This window comes from Oryza glaberrima, chromosome 1, assembly GCF_000147395.1.
Source record: "Oryza glaberrima chromosome 1, OglaRS2, whole genome shotgun sequence".
In the NCBI taxonomy this organism is placed as follows: Eukaryota; Viridiplantae; Streptophyta; class Magnoliopsida; order Poales; family Poaceae; genus Oryza; species Oryza glaberrima.
Genome location: NC_068326.1, coordinates 35,248,436 through 35,268,604, shown reverse-complemented (window position 1 = coordinate 35,268,604; position 20,169 = coordinate 35,248,436). Strand labels below are relative to the sequence as shown.

The 20,169-nt window shown below is 44.4% G+C and overlaps 3 protein-coding genes across 3 annotated transcripts; 1 reads left to right on the top strand and 2 right to left on the bottom strand.

Moving 5' to 3' along the window:
- Positions 1-429: 429 nt before the first annotated feature.
- On the bottom strand, positions 430-3,581 carry LOC127760685 (putative receptor protein kinase ZmPK1). The gene has a single exon (XM_052284984.1). It carries the CDS (start codon positions 2,994-2,996, stop codon positions 516-518), a length of 2,481 nt encoding a protein of 826 aa, XP_052140944.1. The 5' UTR covers positions 2,997-3,581; the 3' UTR covers positions 430-515.
- Positions 3,582-3,684: 103 nt separating this feature from the next.
- LOC127760686 (abhydrolase domain-containing protein C22H12.03) lies at positions 3,685-8,803 on the bottom strand. The gene is made up of 13 exons (XM_052284985.1): positions 8,593-8,803; positions 6,939-7,082; positions 6,836-6,862; positions 6,621-6,711; positions 6,414-6,457; positions 6,231-6,329; positions 5,391-5,448; positions 5,237-5,289; positions 5,035-5,136; positions 4,858-4,923; positions 4,597-4,721; positions 4,339-4,510; positions 3,685-4,097 (listed from the first exon to the last, which is right to left on the bottom strand). Exons 1-13 carry the CDS (start codon positions 8,728-8,730, stop codon positions 4,011-4,013), a joined length of 1,206 nt encoding a protein of 401 aa, XP_052140945.1. The 5' UTR covers positions 8,731-8,803; the 3' UTR covers positions 3,685-4,010.
- A 386-nt stretch (positions 8,804-9,189) lies between these two features.
- Positions 9,190-12,219, top strand: LOC127764593 (uncharacterized). The gene is made up of 3 exons (XM_052289492.1): positions 9,190-9,550; positions 9,741-9,970; positions 11,421-12,219. The coding sequence occupies exons 1-3, from the start codon at positions 9,232-9,234 to the stop codon at positions 12,024-12,026; spliced, it is 1,155 nt and encodes a 384-aa protein (XP_052145452.1). The 5' UTR covers positions 9,190-9,231; the 3' UTR covers positions 12,027-12,219.
- The last annotated feature ends 7,950 nt before the right edge of the window (positions 12,220-20,169 follow it).

The window sequence follows — 20,169 nt, the reverse complement described above, 5'->3', positions numbered from 1 at the left end:
TTCGGCTAGTAGTTAAGGGAGTCACAGTGGACTTATTCCTAAATACGTGGAGGCCGCGTTCTCCCGAATACTAATCGAATTAACGCATGGGCCTAGCCCAATCTTTAGGTCAACGTGCCAGTTGGGCCGGCCCAACCGATGGTCGGAGCCAATAGAAGCTAGCAGCCTAGCACATTGACCATTGAGCATCGATCGACTCATAAGCCACCTATACTTTTTTTTTTAATCTTTACACATGAGCTATGATCGTTATGTTTGTCTAAATTCAAACAGCTATAGTGTCAAAGTTAGTGGTCAACTTCTAAGTTTTTATGGAACTAGCATAACAACGATGCACGATGGTACGAAAGTCGGTTTACTGATATAACGATGGTATGGAAGTTGGTTTACTAACATAATGATGGCATAAAAAGTTGATTTACTAGCACAAAGAGTATCAAAAAAGAATTCCTTTTCACTATAGTTGAAGTTTGTACAGGAGGTTTACAACTACAACATTGCCATCAGATTGCTTGCTAGCTTGACATTTCCCCAATGAATTCAACCTTTTTGTCTGATGTGTAAAACTTCTTAACTACATCATTCATACTTGGTCTTTGGTTCCTTTCTTTCTCCAAACACGACGTAGCCACCTCCAGCATCAACGCCACTTGTGAGTAAACGAAGCTACCATTCAACCTACGATCCACCAAGCTGATTACCCATGACCGATCACCAATCTTCAACCCTTCCCTGATCTTCCACACCAACTGTCTCATCGCAATCTCCGTATCACCAACGCTATCCGTGGCCAAATCCGCCATTCTGGCCCCTCTAACCAGCTCCAGAAGCACAACACCGTAGCTGTACACGTCAACCTTTTCGGTTATCGGAAGACTCGAAACCCATTCCGGAGCCATGTACCCTCTGGTCCCTTTGATGCTAAACGAGGCGGGATCATCGAGATCCCTCCTCTGTTGCATCTTCGCGAGCCCGAAATCGCTGATCTTGGGCTCGAAATCCTCGTCGAGAAGTATGTTCTCTGGCTTGATGTCGCAGTGGATGATCCAGTCGAGGCACTCATGGTGGAGATAGGCCAAACCTTTGGCCACACCAACGGCAATGTTGTACCTTTGGTTCCAATTGAGAGTCTCCTTGGCGCCAAACAGCCACGTGGCGAGCGACCCGTTGTCCACGTACTCGTACACCAGCAGCCGCCGCCGGCGGTGGCGCTCCGAGCAGACGCCGCGGATTCTCACCAGGTTCATGTGGTTGATCCGGCCGACGACGCTCACCTCGGTCTCGAACTCGTCATCCCCACGCTGCGGCGTCGCGGCCTTGAGTTTCTTGACGGCCACGGCGCGGTCGTCGCCGGCGCCGGCGAGGACGCCCCTGTACACGGAGCCGTACCGGCCATGGCCGATCACGTCCTTGAAGTTCTTGGTTGCCTTCCTGAGCTCGCCGTAGGTGAACCGCCGGAAATGGTCGGTGACCACCCTGTACCCTTCCTCCGCCGCCCATTGCTCCGACGTCGCCGGCCGGCTTCTCGCCGTGAACCACCACCCGAAGGCGATGAAGCAGAGCTCCACGGCGAAGAACGCCGAGAGGAACCCGTAGTAGTAGCGCCAGGACGACGTGTCCGGGGAGGCGGCCGGGAAGGAGAGGAGAACCTCCTCTGTTCGCGCGGCGTCGCAGGCGAGATTAACGGCGGCGGTGGCGGCCGGGGCGGCGGTGTAGGTGTCTGACTCCGCCACCAAGTTCGCCGGAAGCTTGAGGTACACCGTGCCGGGGTAGCCGGGGTAGGTCTTGCCGTTGAAGAGCGCCGACTTGAGGTAGCAGTCGCTGACGTCATCCTTGTACTCGAACGCCACGCAGTTGCAGAGCTCGAGGCACGCCGCCTTGCATCCGTCGACGGAGATGGAGGAGAAGAGGTTGAGGTCGGAGCCCCAGAAGTCTGTCTGCGGCAGCCGCGCGAAGCCCATCTCCGGCCGGCCACCGCCGCCGCCGCAGGTGAGGTTGAACGTCGGCCGGCAGCCCTTGCCGCGGTCGCCGGCGTCGGCGGGAACGTAGCCTGGAGGGCACGAGCATGCGGGCCGCGGCGTGTACACGCAGAGGCCGTTCCAGCCGCAGAGGCCATGGATGCCGCACGGCTGGGAGAAGGCCATCCAAGAAACCGACCACCCCCCGTCGGCGTCGCGCAGGCTGTACAGCCGGAGGTTGCCGTCGTGGTCCAGCGTCAGCCGCCGCCACGTGACGCCGCCGGCGGCGGCGCCCGTGTCGGACGCGACGAACGTGGTGTTGTCGCTGGCGAGGAACCTGCCGGCGTCGTCGAGCACGCCCCGGCGGCTGGCGTTGTAGGAGATCCTGCCGTTGGCCCAGCTGCTGGCGTCGGGGTCCGGCCAGTAGATGTTGGAGATGTCCGGGCCGTCGTACGCCAGCGAGAGGAGGTAGCGATCGTCGAACCGGAGCGCGTAGTGGCTCGTCGGGTGGAGCACGTCCGTCGTGGACAGCCTCGCCGTCGCCGTCACCGGCTGCCCCGGCAGCAGCGTGTCGGTCGGGTAGTCGAAGCTCTGCCACAACACGTCCCCGCCATGGCTTGTCACGACGAGGTTGCCGGAGTCCGTCAGCTCCGCGGCGGCGGCGGCGCCGGAGCTCGAGTTGGTCTGCCACACCGGCGTGCCGTCGTAGTCGGCGAGCACGAGGCGCCCGTCTCGCCGCAGCGTGAGCTTCGACCCCGCGCCGTGCACCGGCCGGTCGCGGTTGGCCGTCCAGGCGACGGTCCGGCCGGCGGAGGCGGCGAACCAGACGGAGACGGTGAAGACGGTGGAGGAGAGGTTGTAGAAGCCGAACGCGAAAACGCCATTGGAGGACACGAGGATGTCGGAGGCGCGTTCCACGGAGAGCGATTCACCTCTTTGAAGGCGGCTGCCGCCATGAGCCGGAGAAAGAAGAAGAAGAGCAGAGAACAAGAACGCGAGGAGCATGATCAATGGAGGATTGTCCGCCATGGCTGGCATCAATCCTGCACCACCGAAGCTAATATCTGCAGCTGCTGTAAACTAAGGTGAAATCTCGCATCTCAGTTAGTTATGAATTCTAACAACCCAAGGACCCAAAATTGCAGTACTAATTAGGAGTATGTCATTGTGTCAGCGCTAATGACCATTGCTTGGTGTTAATTGTGTCAACTCGGCGGCAATTGAACAATGGATAGGTAGCTTTAGAGAACTGACTTGTTAAGAAACTACTAAAGAACACGTTTTTCAAAAATGAAAAAATTATCCATATGCGTCGTTTTTTCCCAGCTGTCAGTTGAGAACCTGAGATCACCCGTGTTATCCAGGGAGAATTTTCACTTACCTACTCAATAAGAACTCTTTGTTTGACTTTTTATTTTGCAGAGCTCATTGTTTGACTTGACAGCCATGCTACGCTGATGACTAGTATTAAACTAGTAGGAATTGCTGTGCAAACAATTTTCGGTATAGAAGATTCTTTGCTAAACCGTAGTTTTAGCGTCCGGTATTATGAATGTGTAAAACAAGAACTCATGGAGTTTTCTTGACCTCTTGACGAGAACAGTACTGTAGAATTCCGTTCATCAAACAAATATGAAGGATGGAGCACAGCTGAAGAGATCTTGGACGAAGGACTAATTTCGACGAGTCAGAGGAAAATAGCATATTTGATATCTCAAGTGAAGACTGAAACCAAAATCTGTAACACCTACACATCTGTTCATTGCATGAGAACATAATTACAGGTTTTTCCTCCAAGAACTGCAGCCGACTGTCATGTTACATACAAGATCGAAGAATCAAATGAATGAACAAATGACCCACACACAACAATGTTGGCAGTTAGCTTGATCCCTCGCTGAAGTTTTTTCAGCTCTTCATATTCTACAAAACTGAATACAAGTTTGTGTTGATGCCTTTCATGTGTCTTCTCTCTTCATGTAATGTATTGTCTACCCTACGCACGTACAGTAGTACTGCATAGTGCAGAAGCTGTTTTGGGGCTTCTGCACCTCAATTCTGCATCCCTCTTATGGTAGCCTCGATGCGGAAGGTTGATGAGAGAATTCTAAATAGCCCATCAGGGTTATCTGCATGAACCTGAAAGGAGATAAGACCACAATTAAATCTTATTTGTTGTCAGTAAATCTGTATTATATGCAACATCATAATTAGCACAGGTATGTCAGATGGTTATGACCCTGACCCATGAGCACATGGTTAATATAAGGGTATCTAATCTAAGCTGTAGTAAAGAATACTACTTTTTCATCACAGTACTATCTTATGGAGAATGCTGCCAGAAGATCTAGGAGTAATTACAAGGATATAGTAAGCATACCCAATGTCCAGCATCTTCAAGCACGTGCATTTCAACTCCTCCACCCTCATCTGCAGCCAGTTCCTCAGCAGTATGAATTCTCTGGAGATCATCAAGAGCCCATCTATGCAAACTTCTTTCAGCTTTAAGGAAATTAATATGAACACCCCTTGGTACATTCTCTACAATCCCCCTGAACGGCACATCCAAATAGTTTATAGCTTAATAGTACATGTTGCAGGTCTAGATGATTACAAAAAGGAATCATGAAGGATTTACCATAAGTTAGTCTCTTCATAGGACTTGTACATGTCAGATATGCCATTTAGGTCAAAAATCCATGAGAAGCTTGAAGACGATAGTGACCCTAATGGACTGCTTCGTCGGAGATTTGTAGCCACCCACTGAAACAAAGAATCAGTGATGCATTGAAATGCCTTTTGTTTCATGGCAGATGAAAAATCAAGTGACGTTTTTATGCCAGTCAAATCAAGTAAGCTTGGAAGGGTGCCTTGACATCAGGGGAGTATTCAAGCATACCCGTGCAACATCCACAGAAAATTGTTCTTTAACTAGAGCATCCACCACTTCTTGCTTTGAAGAAACCTGGGTTTAAAGTTCAGAAAACAGAAAGCATATGGTGAAACATATAGCATCCACTTCTGCAGACTCAATTTTGCAGTGATATAGGTGTACATATAACACTAAAAGGCCAACCTGCATAGGCATTCTTCTGAGGGACTCAATAAGTTCAGCAGGGTGATCTTCGCCATCTCCCCCAGCACGAACCTTGCCAGGAGTAGCATCAAGAACCCATACCTTTAGGGGACACAATATACAGAATAAACTTAGACAAAAGATTAGAAATATCACCCATAATTGTCACACTAAAACCATTCAGAAAAGTACTCATGATTACCCTGACAGGACGTGCAAGCGGTTTTGCAGCTTGTTCTACCATGCTCAGAGCCACTGCAAAGAAAATCCGTGAGGACTGGGACGCTCGTGGATTATTTACAATCTAAATCATACCATAAATGTATGGTAAGGGGAGACAAAGGAAACAGGAAAACCTTTTCCACCAAAGCTGTGACCAACCAGCACCCGTGGGGTTAGCCTGAGCTGCACTATCTGTTGCATTTTGGATTAATTAGCATAAGGTGACAGATAAATGGGAAAAAGGCTGAGGTGAACTGAAAGCTACTAAGATATAAAATAACAAGAAATGAAAGCCCAGACCCAGGAAAACCTTTTGGACAATGACACGGCCTCCAAAATATATCTTTGACTATGTTTTTCTGTTATAATATGTACAATAAATAAAAACATTTTTACTTTTATTATAGTATCTTGTAAGACAAATATATATATATTGTTTAGTGCCTTTAAACTAAATATTTTAAAAGTTATTGATAATCAAAGTTACAAACGTTTGACCTAAACCTTGTCCTACTAAGGCTGTGTTCTAAACTCCCATTTCCCAACTTCTATCTCCTCATTTTTTGCGTGCACGCTATCCAAACTGTTAAACATTATGTTTTTTGTAAAAAGTTTCTATAGGAAAGTTACTTTAAAAAAAATCATATTAATTCATTTTTAAAGTTTGTTTTAGCTAATATTTAATTAATCATGCGCTAATCTGCCGTTTCGTTGGAAACCTTCACTCACAAACTCAGCCTAAGCTAACTGACATGTGCATGGCGGCAAAAAAGGTATGCAAAGTTCTCAAGCATTTTGAGTTCTAACCATTCTCTCAATGCAACAAAGGCATATAACACAACTACCCAAGCACATGCATATATATTTTGTGATTCCATATATTGATATTTGATATCAGTGCCACAGACATATTTAACTCAGTGTGTAGATAATAGAAGCTAAGACAGAAATAGCAGTAAGACGAAAACACAAACCAGCTTTAGAACATCAAGAGCAGTTGAGGCAACAGTATGCGGTCCTCTTTTCTTAATTGACGCTGAATCTCCATGGCAACGCAAATCAACCAAGAGGAACTGCATGAGGAAAAGGCAGGTACAGTTTCTTTCTTTATGCTGTGAAATAAGTCAGATTGCGAGCAGAATTTTAGATAAAGTAACCTGCCACATCGGAAATTCCTGAGCCAGCCTCTTCGCAAAAGATCCTTCAAATCAACACAGTTAATTAATTTTGTGATTAAATGCATTTATACAGCCAAAACAGCTTTAAAATGTGTCAGTATTTCACTCTGCAAACTGAACACAACAACAAACCCAATACACCAGGAAACAAAGTATGCAATAGGAAAGCAAGCACTTCTCAATTACCCCAGTTTTTCCTGCTCCCAAGGATGCCATGAAGGAGAACAGCTGTTGGTGGATCAGGTACTGATTTGTCCATAAATGAGTTCCATTGCACCTGAGGTGAAGTGATGGCTATGAATAGCTTGTCTTACACCATAACATTTGACCATTTAACTTCTAGCTAACATTATTTAACAACTAGTGACATGTCACTGAGTTCGTATGAATGCAATACGTACAAGGCTCCCTTGAACCAGCTCATAGGCCTGCAGGGAATGAACAGAAACGATTTGTCAGCAAGGAATGAAGTTTGTATACTTCTGAAGCTTCAATCTTCCTTACCAAAACTCCACTATGCTTCTGAACATCAGGCTGATAAGCAATCCTTGTGTTGGCCAATGCCATCTGAGCACAACGGCATGGAGGGCACAGCAATGGCCTTGATTTGATATTAGTCGATATCAACTGGCCACGACGAACATTTTCCTAAAGCCATAAAAGCAAAATACACAATCATGATCAGAAGCTCACAAATGCATCAGCAGCTGTAGCAAAAATTCATAACTCAAGAAGGCAGGCCAGTATCCTTGCAGCAAGGTTCTCAACACTGTAAATAATTCGGTAGGAATTTAGAGCACTAAGTTAGCCACCAGACACACTTCCTATTGCACTACACATTATATATAAGAGGACTTTTACGGTACATTCTACTGCTAGTATATACTACCAGTATATTTGATCTAACGGTGTAAATTCATCTGATCTTCCTCCCAAATATCCTGCAGTATAAATTGTTTAGGGTATATTTGTCTTTTTATCTATTTATGTGTGTGTGTGTGTGTGGGGGGGGGGGGGGTTAATTTTTTAAATTCACGTTTCCTCACTTGGTCAGATCCGATCGATAGCCGCCCACCCAGTCGAAGCCCTTTTTTTTTCTCGATGCTGCGCGCATGGGCGATCGTCGCCGCTAATTTCTTCTGCAAGCTGCCGACGACCACAATCGGCGCCGCCGTTCTTTCTTAATTAAGTTCAATGAATTAAGGACTTGGTATGTGTTAGGGATTCAGACACTTAGAAACTGATCGAACCAAGAAATGTATGAGATAATCCACTTCATTGCTGTGAACAGATCAAATCTATTTACACTATCATGTGGTTTTATCCCTGACCAGTTTTTTCCCTAGTGTTCTTACGCAAATCATGCCCATTGCAAACTCAATCTACTAGATTAAATCCGACCGTCGAAGGAATCGCTACGCCTCAACTCGCGCCGTCGCCACGCGCGATGGGAGCGCTACAACGCCCGGACGACGAGATCGAAGAACTCCCGATTGAATTAAATCGCAAGAAATAAATCTCAATTTCAAATTACTAAACAGCCCTTTTCATAGTTTTAACAAATACCAAATCTACCTTTTCACATACTGCTAGTATATACTAGCGGTAGAATGTACTGTAAAAGTCCTCTATATATAATTACCAAAGCATTATTGCTCACACCTACACTAATAACAGATCACGACCTAAAAAGAGTCTTAAAAACACATAACCGGTGACAATTAGACCCTTTAGTTACCTAACAATGTTTCCCTGTGCATCCTACTCCAAATGATAGGTTTATATATCAGGGAAATTTGTATGAGCACGACAACATAACGACAAACACAATCCACGGTGTGAACTAAACAAAGACTAAGGGTTTTCAAACACGCAAGAAATGTGTACTACAAAAAGTGCACTTAATAGTAATAATGCATTTCTGCTTCTGCCCTGCTTGCATCTGCATTACGCTGATCACCCGGTCGCCACCCGCCTACCACTTTACCAAAAATTGCACCCAAAAGCCTAGCGATTAAGCTCCAATCAATCAACAACAGACGAAAACACCCACAACCCCACAACGCATTATCTCCTAACAACAGTCCATTACTACGAATCTGACGAGCAAGCCAATTCGATCACCGAAAGCAAAGGGGAAATAATGGGTGAGGGGTACCTGGCGAGCGCGCGAGGCGGCGCGAACCCTACTCCCCGGTGACAGCCGCCACGGGGGGACTCCCACGGCGACCGGATCCCTCCTCCTCGGCTCCGCGGAGAGGACGCGCGGCGCCGCCGACGCCGCCGCCGCCGCCATCAGATCACCGACGCAGCGAGAGCGGAGACGAGCGAACTCGGCGTGGCGTTGTCCGTATGCGCGTGCCGTGTCAGCGAAATGGAGAAAAACGGAAAGGAAAAAAAAATCGAATTTATTTTCGTGGTGGGGAAGTCGGAGACGGAACAGCGGAGGCGGAGAACCCGAAGAGCGTGACGCTGACGCGTGGGGGCCACCCGTGACATGTGGCGTGCCGCAGCCGGGTTCTGACCTGTGGGACCCATTTCCGTACCAGGCGGTCCAGCGTGGCGGCGGTTTGTGGCCAGGCCGGTGGGCGGGTAGGCGGGGGGACCCGACTTGTCTGTAGGTTTGGTGGGCCTTGGGCTGGGCTGGGCTGGCCCCACAACAAACGAGCGCAGTTACATGGGCCTCCAGCGTAGGCCCGGCATAAAAAATATATTTCACCCCTCCCCTACGCGAGATTTAATTATCCCCCCACAACCTAGGTTTTCTTTGTGTTGGGTTTACAGCATCTGCGGCTAGATGGAGAAGGAGGTAGAGGAAGAGGAGGAGGAGGAGGAGGAGGCGGAGGCGAGTAGAAAGAAGGGAGAACGCGGATTAGGGGAGGGGGAATGCGGGGCGCCGAGTAGCAAGAAGAGAGACCCCGAATTGGAGTTGCGCATGGAGCAGAAGGCGGCGGAGTGGCACAGGAAGGCGAGGGAGACCCTGAAGGAGATAGCCAAGGAGATGGCCAAGTACCCCAACGAAGACTGGTCCGACACACTGGGCGTCAAGGCTCGCGAGTACCGCGAGGACTGGGAATACCGTTGGTCCGCCATCTTCGGTCCCTACGACACAATCTGTCAGTAATTCATTGATACATTCTTTGATTCCTTTTATATTATATACTCCTTGATAGCATATTGATAGTAATTCATTGGGAGTACATAGGAATTGATTGGATTGGGTTCTTTAGGGTTGATCACTACTTTGTTAGGATTGCATTATCTACTGTATGTATTCTTTGGTTGATTGATACTCGCTACATGCAGCGCCTATACCACCCATGCGCTATACGCACCGTAAGGACGACCCTATGCCGAGACATATTTCAGTCCGTCACACTCTGCAGATCATCTCGGTCAAAATAAAGGGAATAAGAGGGGGCTTACAGTGGCCGATCAATGTGTTTGGTCTCATTGCTGCGCGCGACACGATTGACCGCAACCGCATTATGATCTTCAACCACACCAGGGATAACTGCCAAACAATTACTAAAGAGGTGCACTTTATTTCCTATTGTACATCGTTTTATATTTCTTCCTTCTGCATAATTAAATAATGATTTGTGCGTGGACACACATTGTGCTACTAGTAGTTTTTACTATTTATATATAGAGATATTTGTTGCACTTTATTCCTTGGTTTCTTCATATCAAATTAGCCCACCTCAAATGGACTTTTAGAAGACTGTACTTATACATGGTGATACAATTTGCTTGCTTCTAGTAATGCATTGCCATGGCTAAGTATAGGATTGCCACATTTGTTACTTATATCAGAATCATAAAGACAGCTCAATTTACATAGAAAACCATTCCTACCATAACTAAACATACTAATCCGTATTGCTATGGCTATCGAAATGCTTGTGAAGTCTGTGGTACAAATTACTTTGTAAGTTGTTCTAAACTGTGCTCCAAACAAATGAAACTGCATCAATTGCCTACTAGCCATGGAAATTGTGCTGCGTGTCAAATCAAAAGTTTAGCTTTTAATAGAGATCTAAATGTGGAAATAGCATTGCTAATAAGCATCCTTGCAAAGCGTTTGTGCTTCCACAAAACGTGTTATATCTTGATGTCTTCTACACGTCAATGGGCAAGTTGAATTTTAGTGTATGATCGATGCATTTTGGTTGCCAATTTAGTGATTATGTTTAACTTTTTAGTGGTATGCCAATAAAAAGATTGATCAAGAGTTAATAGCATGTTGGCGAAAAGTATGATCTATAGCTAACTGAGATTTGTTGAGTACCTGCAACTGACTGCTCTTTAAGAGTTATAGGCCATTTATGTGTGCACCCACGGTGCATAGACAAAATGAACAGGTCAGGCATGCTTCCAGTTTAGGTTAGCATTCTATTCTTCTATATTCAGTACTCCAGTTGCTACTGTTTTGAAATTTTGGATTGAGAATATTATAGGACTATTCGCAAGGCATTGTAGATCGAATGTCTGAAATAAGCATGCTTTAATGTGTCTATAGAATATGCACACCTCAACAGATATCCTGTATTTTCTGTCACTAATGTGCCAAGCGAATGGTTCTTTTTGTTTTTTTTATGTTGTGCATGCCGTATCATTTATTATATGCACTTTGCATTTGTATATGGTTTTGTAATGTTTTTGTGCTGCCAAATTTAGCTTTTCTTTGTCATCAGATTTCTTATTGTTTGTACATATTGGTTCACTCAATTTCAAGGTTTCTGAAATATTTCAATTTGCATGCTGAACCAACTCAATTTATTCGCTAGTGGCAGTGCTCCCTATAAGTTCTTTTTTCTTTTTTGCTGTGGCACCAGACTCCCATTTCATGCTTATTTTCATCAAGTTGCACTTGATGATGGAGAAAACATCAATGGATAAACTTTCTTTTTATATACATGTAGTCATGTCTTACTACGAGCTGTTGAAGTAATATTATTTACTTAATTTGCGCATTGCATGCAGGATCGATATTTATTACTGACAGGTCCTACGCGTGCTGTTGTGGTATCTGACCCTGTGTATTTTGAGGCCCCGCTGAAAGTGAAGGGCTCTGTCGAATCTGAGGATAAAGATTTAAGCTTTTTAGCTGTCCCGCTCACCGGTGCTTCTGATAGAGGTGAAACACGCTTGGTTAATAGAGAGTACACTAGCAGGCTTAGCACGCTGGAGTTGACATTTGGCTTTGTTGTTGAGTCCTTGGAGGCCTCAATCAGTGTGAGTATCATTGATGGGTCATGGCAAGATGGTTTTCGTGGTGCATTCACTGCCCATACCCCCAGTCTAAAAGACAATAAAGTCCTGCTGCTTGATTCTGGATATTGTGAGATGGTGCCTGTTACTGCTGATCGCATGATCAAGCTTTCACGCCATGTTGTTTCCGTGGAAGGTGAGGGAGACCTGACCGTTTCAGTGCTGGCACTTGGAACTGATAATGTGATAGAAGATGAGAAGGATTTCACGCCTAAGGAAGCCGGTATGAGCCAGAGCTCTCTTGACGTGGGCTTTTGTAAATTGGAAGCAATTGTCAACTGGTCACTTCTTTCCTTGCTTCCTGATGGCTATACTTAATTAAGTACATTGCACAGTGGTATGTGAATTGTGATGTTCCTTTGGATCTGTTGCTTCTGAACTTCTGAAATGGGGTGTTGGTTTTTTTTTCTTTTGTTTACTAGCTAGAATAGCGAACTCTTGATGGACGCGGTATCCTGTGTATAGAATGTTGGCAGTATTGCCACCGCTACGGATAAAGTTCGATTTCCTATCTTGATGAGATTTTGTATTTTATGATGCCCCATTTTCTTGGACAGAATTTGTGGTGGATGAACAGCGCCCCACTTTGTGCACGCGGAGCAATGTGGACATATAATGGAATAAAAGGGGTGATGCTAATGAGAAAATTTCTAGTTTAGATGCCACTTACCGAATCAGCTTGTCGACCACATCTTTATTATTATCTTTACACAACACAAACATATTATCACTAGGAATTTGGTGTTGTCCGTGTTACTAATAATATAGTGTACTGTTATATACTGCAGTCTAGGACAAGTTGGTTTCTTGATAAGCATCGTGGACTCGTTTATAATGGTTCAGCTGAGCTTCTCGACCAGCTCTGTCACTAGGAATGCTTGGCTGCTTGCAATGAAACTTCTATGCATGTACCCAGATATGTGTTGAGGAAGTTGATTGTTGATTACTTTGGTTACAGAACTTGGTCAGGCTTGTCGTTAAGCCAAACTGTAATTCACTTGTGGGTTGTGGCTATGAAGTCTCATTTTGAGCTGAATGTTGGTACATCACTGACATGGCATGCCTTACCTACCTATGGAAAACCAAGACAATCAGGTTGGTTTTCCTATTTCCAGACATTTAATACTAGATTGCAGCAGTAGCATATAAATTATGTTAGGATGCAATTTATTTGTGACCCATTGATTGTACGCTTCTATGCAGACTCAGTTACTATATTATACTATCTGCTTGTTTGAGCTGTGGCCGTATTTATGGGCATTACTAAGGCATGACAAGATCAATTGTTCTATTTAAATTTTGTGTTCATGTTTATAATAGTGGTGCACATTTCTTCTCTGTATGCTCAACATTTTATAACTAGATCGCTAACTGTTCTTCTCTGTGTTGAAGAAAAAAGTAGGCATACTAGGTTGGATGAATAGTATGTAGGATCGCTCATGTATATGCATGTGTAGATGTATTTCCTGTAGTTGTAGGTCTTCTGACTCAGCTTGAAAAAATCAGTTCTGACAGAATTGAGTTTCTGTAGTTCCTTTTTTTTTTTGGAATACGCAAGATGCGCATCTTTGTATTAAGAGAAATAAAGATTATTTACAGAGTTTTAAAAATGAAAATAAAGAAGGGGACAGGGTACCGGATGGACAACAAAATCTAAGGCCTAATCTCCTATCAAATTTTGCGACCGCCACTCCGTGGTCGGTAGAGGTAACTCCGGCATGGCCGCGTTCGCTAAGCGCCAAAGCTCGGCCTCGGCCGCCATCACCTTTGCCACTTCGACCCAGGTCTTTTGCTGTTGGTTGAAGACCCTGTTGTTTCGCTCCTTCCAAATAGTCCAAGCTATCAAAGCTGCAACGGTGTCGAATCCTCGTCGTTGAGCTTTGGCAACCTTCATTCTCTTGTCACAAAGCCATAAGAGGAAGGAGGGTTCGTTGAATGGCAGTATGTCCGACAAGCCAATTGCTCGGAGTGCGAACCGCCACAATTGACGTGACTCCGGGCATGCGACCAGGAGATGATCAATCGTCTCGTCACCTTGATCACACAGGACGCACCGATCAGGATGTGGTAAACCCCGTCTCCGCAAACGATCGGCCGTCCAACATCTGTTTAGTGCCACTAACCACAGGAAATAGCGGCATCGGGGTGGTGCTAACGACCCCCAAATAGGCTTGTCCTGGAATTGGACCCTCCCCACAAACATGGACTGATAAGCTGAGCGAGCTGGGTATTCTCCTGACGACTCCCATCTCCAGATGATTGAATCCGGCTCTTCCGATAGGGCATCCAAGGATTGCAAAGATGTCCACAAGCTGAGGTACTCTAGGATAGCTTGGATTCCCAAAGCCCCAGATATATCCCGTATCCATGTTCTACCTTGGAGTGCTTCGCGAACCGTCCTGCGATTCCGCGTTCTTGCTACGACCGCTGCATGCACAGCCGGCGCAAGGGTGCGGATTGACGACCCTTGGATCCAGTTGTCTTCCCAGAAGAGCACGTTCATTCCATTGCCGACTCGACATGTCAAAGAGACTTGGAGCAGGTTCCTTTCCTTTTGCGAGATCGGAACGTTGAGTCCATGCCATGGCTTTTCCGGCGATGTCCTCAGTTGCCAAGCCCAGCGGCACCGGAGTGCAAGTCCCATGCGTTCAAGATCAGGGACACCCAATCCACCATACGATTTGGGTGCACAAACCCGTGCCCAAGCGACCCGGCAGCTTCCACCACTAGCGCTTGCTTTCCCGGCCCAGAGGAAGCTGTGACGGACCTTATCGATTCCCTTTATCACCCACTTTGGCACATTGATGGCCATCAGCAGATAGATCGGTATTGAGATTAATACCGCATTTACCATAGTGACTCGACCAATGGGCGCCATCTGCTCTGCCTTCCATACCGGCAACCGACGAGCTATTTCTGTAGTTCCATTGTATGACTGTACCATATCTACTTGTATCTCATTGAACATTGAGGGAAAAATTAAAGTACAAACAAAACAAGGAGGAAATTTTTCATGGTTCCTAAGGCAGCAATGTCAAGCTGGTCCTCTCTGCACATTCCTTCTTGAGAATTGAGATAATTGTTTTTATGGTACATGTATCACAATCTTAATCTCCATGTCTGCATGTTGTCCCCTTTTGGCTTCTGCATACTTATCTCTGAAGAAACAGGCATGAAACTTGTCTGTTGCGGAGTATTCAGACCTTATGGATGGGAAGGAATCCCAGAAAAGGATGGTGTCATCACTTCAGGTTTTCAACTACTCCTATACTGATGCCATACGATCTTTTATTTGTATTCTAGCTGCATTTATATTTTTTTGGTGATATTGATAAGGCCATTGTCTGAAAGATCTTTGGTGATATTCTGGCATCATATCTACAGTACAATGCTGGGTTTTAGCAGCCTCAGCCCTCAGTATGATGTGCAGAGTGCAGTGCAGGTTAACTGCAAGCGATGTCTTTTTAGCACTATGCAATGGAGAGGATATGAAGCTCCTCCATCTTATGTACTAGTACTTTGTTTCTGTAATGAATAATCCCTTTCGTTCTCAACTGCTAATGCTACAAAATGATTAGACTACTGTCCATTTCACACCCTGCTTCACCAACTAAGGGCACATTGCACAAACACAAAATTCTGTTCTTGACATGTGATTAAGGTGTTCTTCAGATTGATATCATTTCAAACCATAATTTTTTTTTTGGTAAAGTTTCAAATATGTGTATATATTTGGTTTCTTACCAACTTTGGTAAAAAATACATAAGGAATTTGGCAACTACGTAGTAGTGGCTATCCTGCCAAAACCTGGCAATATTGCCAACTTACAAAAATTTATTTTGGCTACAATTTGAACAGACCTAATTTGTATGCAAATAAATTGTTCTTGCCTTATAAATCTCTGCGGTTATCTTTTTTCCTCCTGTCATGTTTTGGAGTTCACACTTTACAGGAGCAGTTATCAGTTTTCCTCTATCTCTTTCTGAACCTTTTATTCTCTTTCCAGATATTGGCAACTGCAAATTCTACAATTGTCTATTCATATATCCAAAGCATGTTCTCTGAACAGTTACTTGGGAGAGCATGCAGATGATATCAAGTGTAAGCTTTTCAACAAGAATTTGTTCTGATCCTCACATGTCTAACACAATGATGCCTCTCACCGAATGCATTCAGCATAACATTTCCTTTTCCCATTTCATTTTCTTCAGACATCTCTGAAGTCTGCACCTGTACTGGGATAATGGTGGGGAGAGTACGTGGAGAAACTGATTTCAGGTACGCAAAAATAAAATAAGAAATTTGGGCCCCCGTCTTGACTGATTGAAAGGAAAAGCCCAACAACCTATCCCCATCCATGCCTCACACTACAATGTTCTTTTTTTTTTCTCGGCAGACTATTAGGTAGTGATAATCTCTCCCTGAAAATCATAACCGTACTCACCGTGAATCATATGGTGGTGAAATATTCACCACTATTTTCGTTTAGAAGTCATATCTTTACCACATTACCATTTTGACTGCACGTTTTACGGCGATCTCCATGGAAACTATACAGTTTCTCATGAAATGAAATTCCTGCATTTTGAATAAGCTCTAAGGCATCATTTGAATGGTGGAGTTTTAAAAAGACTTGGAGAAACTGAACAAAATTCTACAAAAATCATGTAAAATTTATGTATTCCAAAGAATCTCTAAGAATGCGTGGACGCTACATTTTTCTCCAAAGAAAAGTGCATCAACAATCCTAGATAGCTACTCTTCATGTTCCATATTGTAGGTCATATTAGATTTGTTTTAAGTCAAACTTCTCTAATTTTGATCGAATTTATAGAAAAATGCACCAACATGTACAATGACAAATAAATGTATTATTATCGATGGATTTAATGAAACTAATTTAATATTATAGATGTTAATAAATTTTTTTAATAAACTCAGTTAAAGCTAAAAAAAATTTAACTTAGGACAATACTAAAATGACTTGCAACATGGAACATAAGGGAATAGATACCTTGATGACCTGATCAAAGCTAGCCAGTGGCAAGGAGAATCCCAGTTTTGAGTGATTGGATTGCCAATCATGGACGGCCGGTGAGTGAGAAGAGGATGGTGCCTTGCCCTTGTCATGCTCTGATCATGCAGTTGGCCTCTGGACCAATGGAGAAAATGCATTGCCATGGAAAGGAGATGAGAAGGGTGTGGTACACTAGTAGTAGTTCAGAGGACGGCCGGCATTGATGCCATGGAGGAGCCCTCAATGATCAGGCACTCGTGTGCGAAGAAGAAAGGGGAGGCTTAGATGCAATGGCTCACACACGGTTCGTCCCATCTAAACCCTTTTCGCTCCCTTTTTCTCTCAGGGGTTAGGACATTGCATGATTTGATTCACATCTATTTCTATCAGTTGGTCCCAATTGATAGTACTGTCAAGATCATTGTTTAAGCCTTGCTGATTAGTTAGGTAATGAATAGTAGTAGTTGCACTGGTACTGTTTTTAATTAGCTTCCCTCCCCCCACACTGATCAAGAAGCACATTTTCAGAGTCCCTTTGACCATGGTGAGTGGATTCAGAAGCATCTTGTGCTCTGAAGCATGTTCAGGTTGTTATTATTCCTCTGAGACATGCCTGGAATAATGATTAGATTAGTGCTAATCCCTCTGCTAAAGAAAGATTCCTTCTCAAATCAATTACTTACAATTCGTTGCATGATGAGAGGAGAAGATGCATTGCTTGCAAAAGATCCATGTGAGCGTCATGTGGGGGCTCCATGGATGTTTCTCTGAACTCTCACGGCGTCCTGCTCATCCATCCCCTCACTGTGCTGTGGCTGCCAGGTGGGCCCCGCTCCGACACGGCGATCTGTGGTTGACCCCGGTGAGAGGATTCGTCAGTGATGCTCGAATCCATCACACGTCAGATATGAACCGTACATCCATCCATCGATCGACCCGAGCTGACGATGCAGTTGCAGACGAATCGTTCAGAATACGCACATCACATGGGAAGCAACCCATCTTTTTTTTTTTTGCTTTTTTCTTTTCTTTTTTCTCTCGTTGGTGAGTGAGAACTGAGAAGAGGAAGTTGGCTACGTACAGGAGGAGCCGTTGTACCTGAACAATAAAGATGAAGATGAGATGTGGCCTCCAAATAATTTACGTGAATGTCGGCAGAACATCCCCTGACTGTCAATACTCAATAGGTCAAAGAAATTCACCCTAGTCGACACTCAGGAGCTAGAACGAAATAGAAGGATATGCCACTCGTTTGTTTTATTGATTAAGTTTAAACTTGTTTTACTGATTGAGTTTAGATTAATATATGTATTTAAATTTGAATTGAATGATATATAGTATATATATGGTAAATATAGACGAATCATTAAAAAAATTTCTGAATCGTGTTTTTTAGCATGCACCCGTAACACATATAGTTGTGTCCCTACCGATATTGTCGACGATGTATTGAGAGAGAAAAAAATGGACACAGCCGGCAAGAGGTAATGGGTAGCACCGCCCGCGGCCGACACAGCAGGGCCGAGGAGGATTCCGCCGCCGGCACCTCCGCGGCGGAGGCCGGCAGGTGCCACGTGACGTGCTCGCCGTCGGCAGCATGCCGCACTGTGCGTGCTACCCAGAGATGCATATGCTTCCAACACATCGGCGAGATATATATAGATCGATCTGAAACTCCTGCAAGAAGAAGACGATAGTAATGCACAGAGCGTGTGTGTGTGCGTAGGACAGTATACGAGTAGGTAGAAGACGACGAGGGCGGATAACATGGGCGACACATGCGTGTCTAGCTAGCTCCATTCCGTGCCGTCGCTACCGATGCCTAGCTGGACAGATCCATGCGTACTCCTATATGATATCGATCTGCGTTGTCATTTTCAGCTCCACGTGGCTTTGTCAACGTGCCAAATCGATCCAGATCCAAAACTCAAAAGAACAACAAAAAAAACTTCTTTGTACCTACACCCTCTATCCTATAAGTAAATAAGTTCATTCTTCACTTATCCCACACATACTGATACAAAATCAATAAAAACATAATACCCTTGTTTTCTTAAATCTCAATAAAATTATTTCTCTCTTTATCTTTTGCTTATTTATTCATTTACTATTTTCATAAACTCCTATACAATAATTACTTACAAATAAACTTATTTTGAGATAATTGTAAAAAAATAAAACCACGGATCTCTTATCACTACACGATGATCAAATGATCAATTGCATATCAGATAAATGGAAGAAGCCAAGATTGAACATAATCTAGGATGGAGTGATTACCTACCCAACAAGAAGCTTTTCTTTTTCTCGTCGCCGGCCGGGCGTCACGAGCGGCCAGCTCGTCTCGTGGCGTGCATGGATGCATGCATGCTGCTCACGCGTGACCGATCGGTCCGATCGAATCGCCATTGGCGTTTGCACGAGAAAGCAACTCGCTATCACTTGCATGTGTATGTGCTGGCCTTGTGCCACGAGAAGTAGCTAGGCTGCCTGCGCCCTTGCTTGTCACATGAAGCTACACCACACCATATGATACCACCATACAGATTAAATTGCCCTAAAGAATATATTAAGCTTGAAGCTGAAGAAGCTAGCTAACCGAATGCAAACCATGTACTCCCTCCATCCCACCATAATATAAGGGATTTTAAGTTTTTGCTTGTATTGTTTGAACACTCGTCTTATTCACCAAATTTTAGAATTATTTGTTTTTTTTTACTTACTTTATTATCCAAAGTATTTTAAGCGCAACTTTTCGTTTTTTATATTTGCACAAATTTTTTAAATAAGACGAGTGGTTAAACAGTGCAAATAAAAACTCAAAATCCCTTATATTATGGGACGAATGGAGTATTAATTAATTAATTAGACCCTTAATTAATCTGACATTTCTAGCGAAAGATAGATTACCCACAAGAAACTAAAGGATACTGTCTCATCATGGACCCCATCGATCCATCCCAGGCTAGTGAATTTAGAGGGGGTGATTATATACAGCTCTGCCTAATTGCGTGATTAACCCTAGGATTAGGAGGAAGAAGATGGTGAAGGTTCCATGTCGGCCTTAATTAATTAAAGAGAAGGAAAATGACAAGACAGGTGCTGGGCTGGACAAGTGAAGTGTATTGCCCCCACAGAGTACAGGACGGAGAATAGACAGGATAGAAGCAGCAGGGGTGAGAGAAAATCCTGATGGATTAAGGCAGCTAACTAACGATGGAGCCTCTCTAAAATTTTGTGTTTGGCATCATCTCCATTCCAGATATTCAATAACTGAAAGCTATTTGTAGTTTTGCATATATTGCCCCCCTTCAGTCTTATCATCTAGACCTCTGACCCAACAGTTTGTTAGAAAAATTAAGGCAAAGAAACTAGTAACATGGTCGTGTGCATTACAATTTGCATAAAACCTAATACAATTCAGGATATGAGTTGCATTAGCA

Bases quoted from the DNA above. Each gene is read 5' to 3' on its own strand.
- LOC127760685 (XM_052284984.1), bottom strand. From the start codon at position 2,996: ATGCCAGCCATGGCGGACAATCCTCCATTGATCATGCTCCTCGCGTTC.
- LOC127764593 (XM_052289492.1), top strand. From the start codon at position 9,232: ATGGAGAAGGAGGTAGAGGAAGAGGAGGAGGAGGAGGAGGAGGCGGAG. The intron at 9,551-9,740 runs GTCAGTAATTCA...CGCTACATGCAG, and splicing joins CGGTCCCTACGACACAATCT to CGCCTATACCACCCATGCGC. The intron at 9,971-11,420 runs GTGCACTTTATT...CATTGCATGCAG, and splicing joins GCCAAACAATTACTAAAGAG to GATCGATATTTATTACTGAC.
- LOC127760686 (XM_052284985.1), bottom strand. From the start codon at position 8,730: ATGGCGGCGGCGGCGGCGTCGGCGGCGCCGCGCGTCCTCTCCGCGGAG. The intron at 6,458-6,620 runs GTAATTGAGAAG...GTTGATTTGAAG, and splicing joins TGGGAGCAGGAAAAACTGGG to GATCTTTTGCGAAGAGGCTG. The intron at 6,330-6,413 runs GTTACTTTATCT...TTCCTCATGCAG, and splicing joins AGGAATTTCCGATGTGGCAG to TTCCTCTTGGTTGATTTGCG.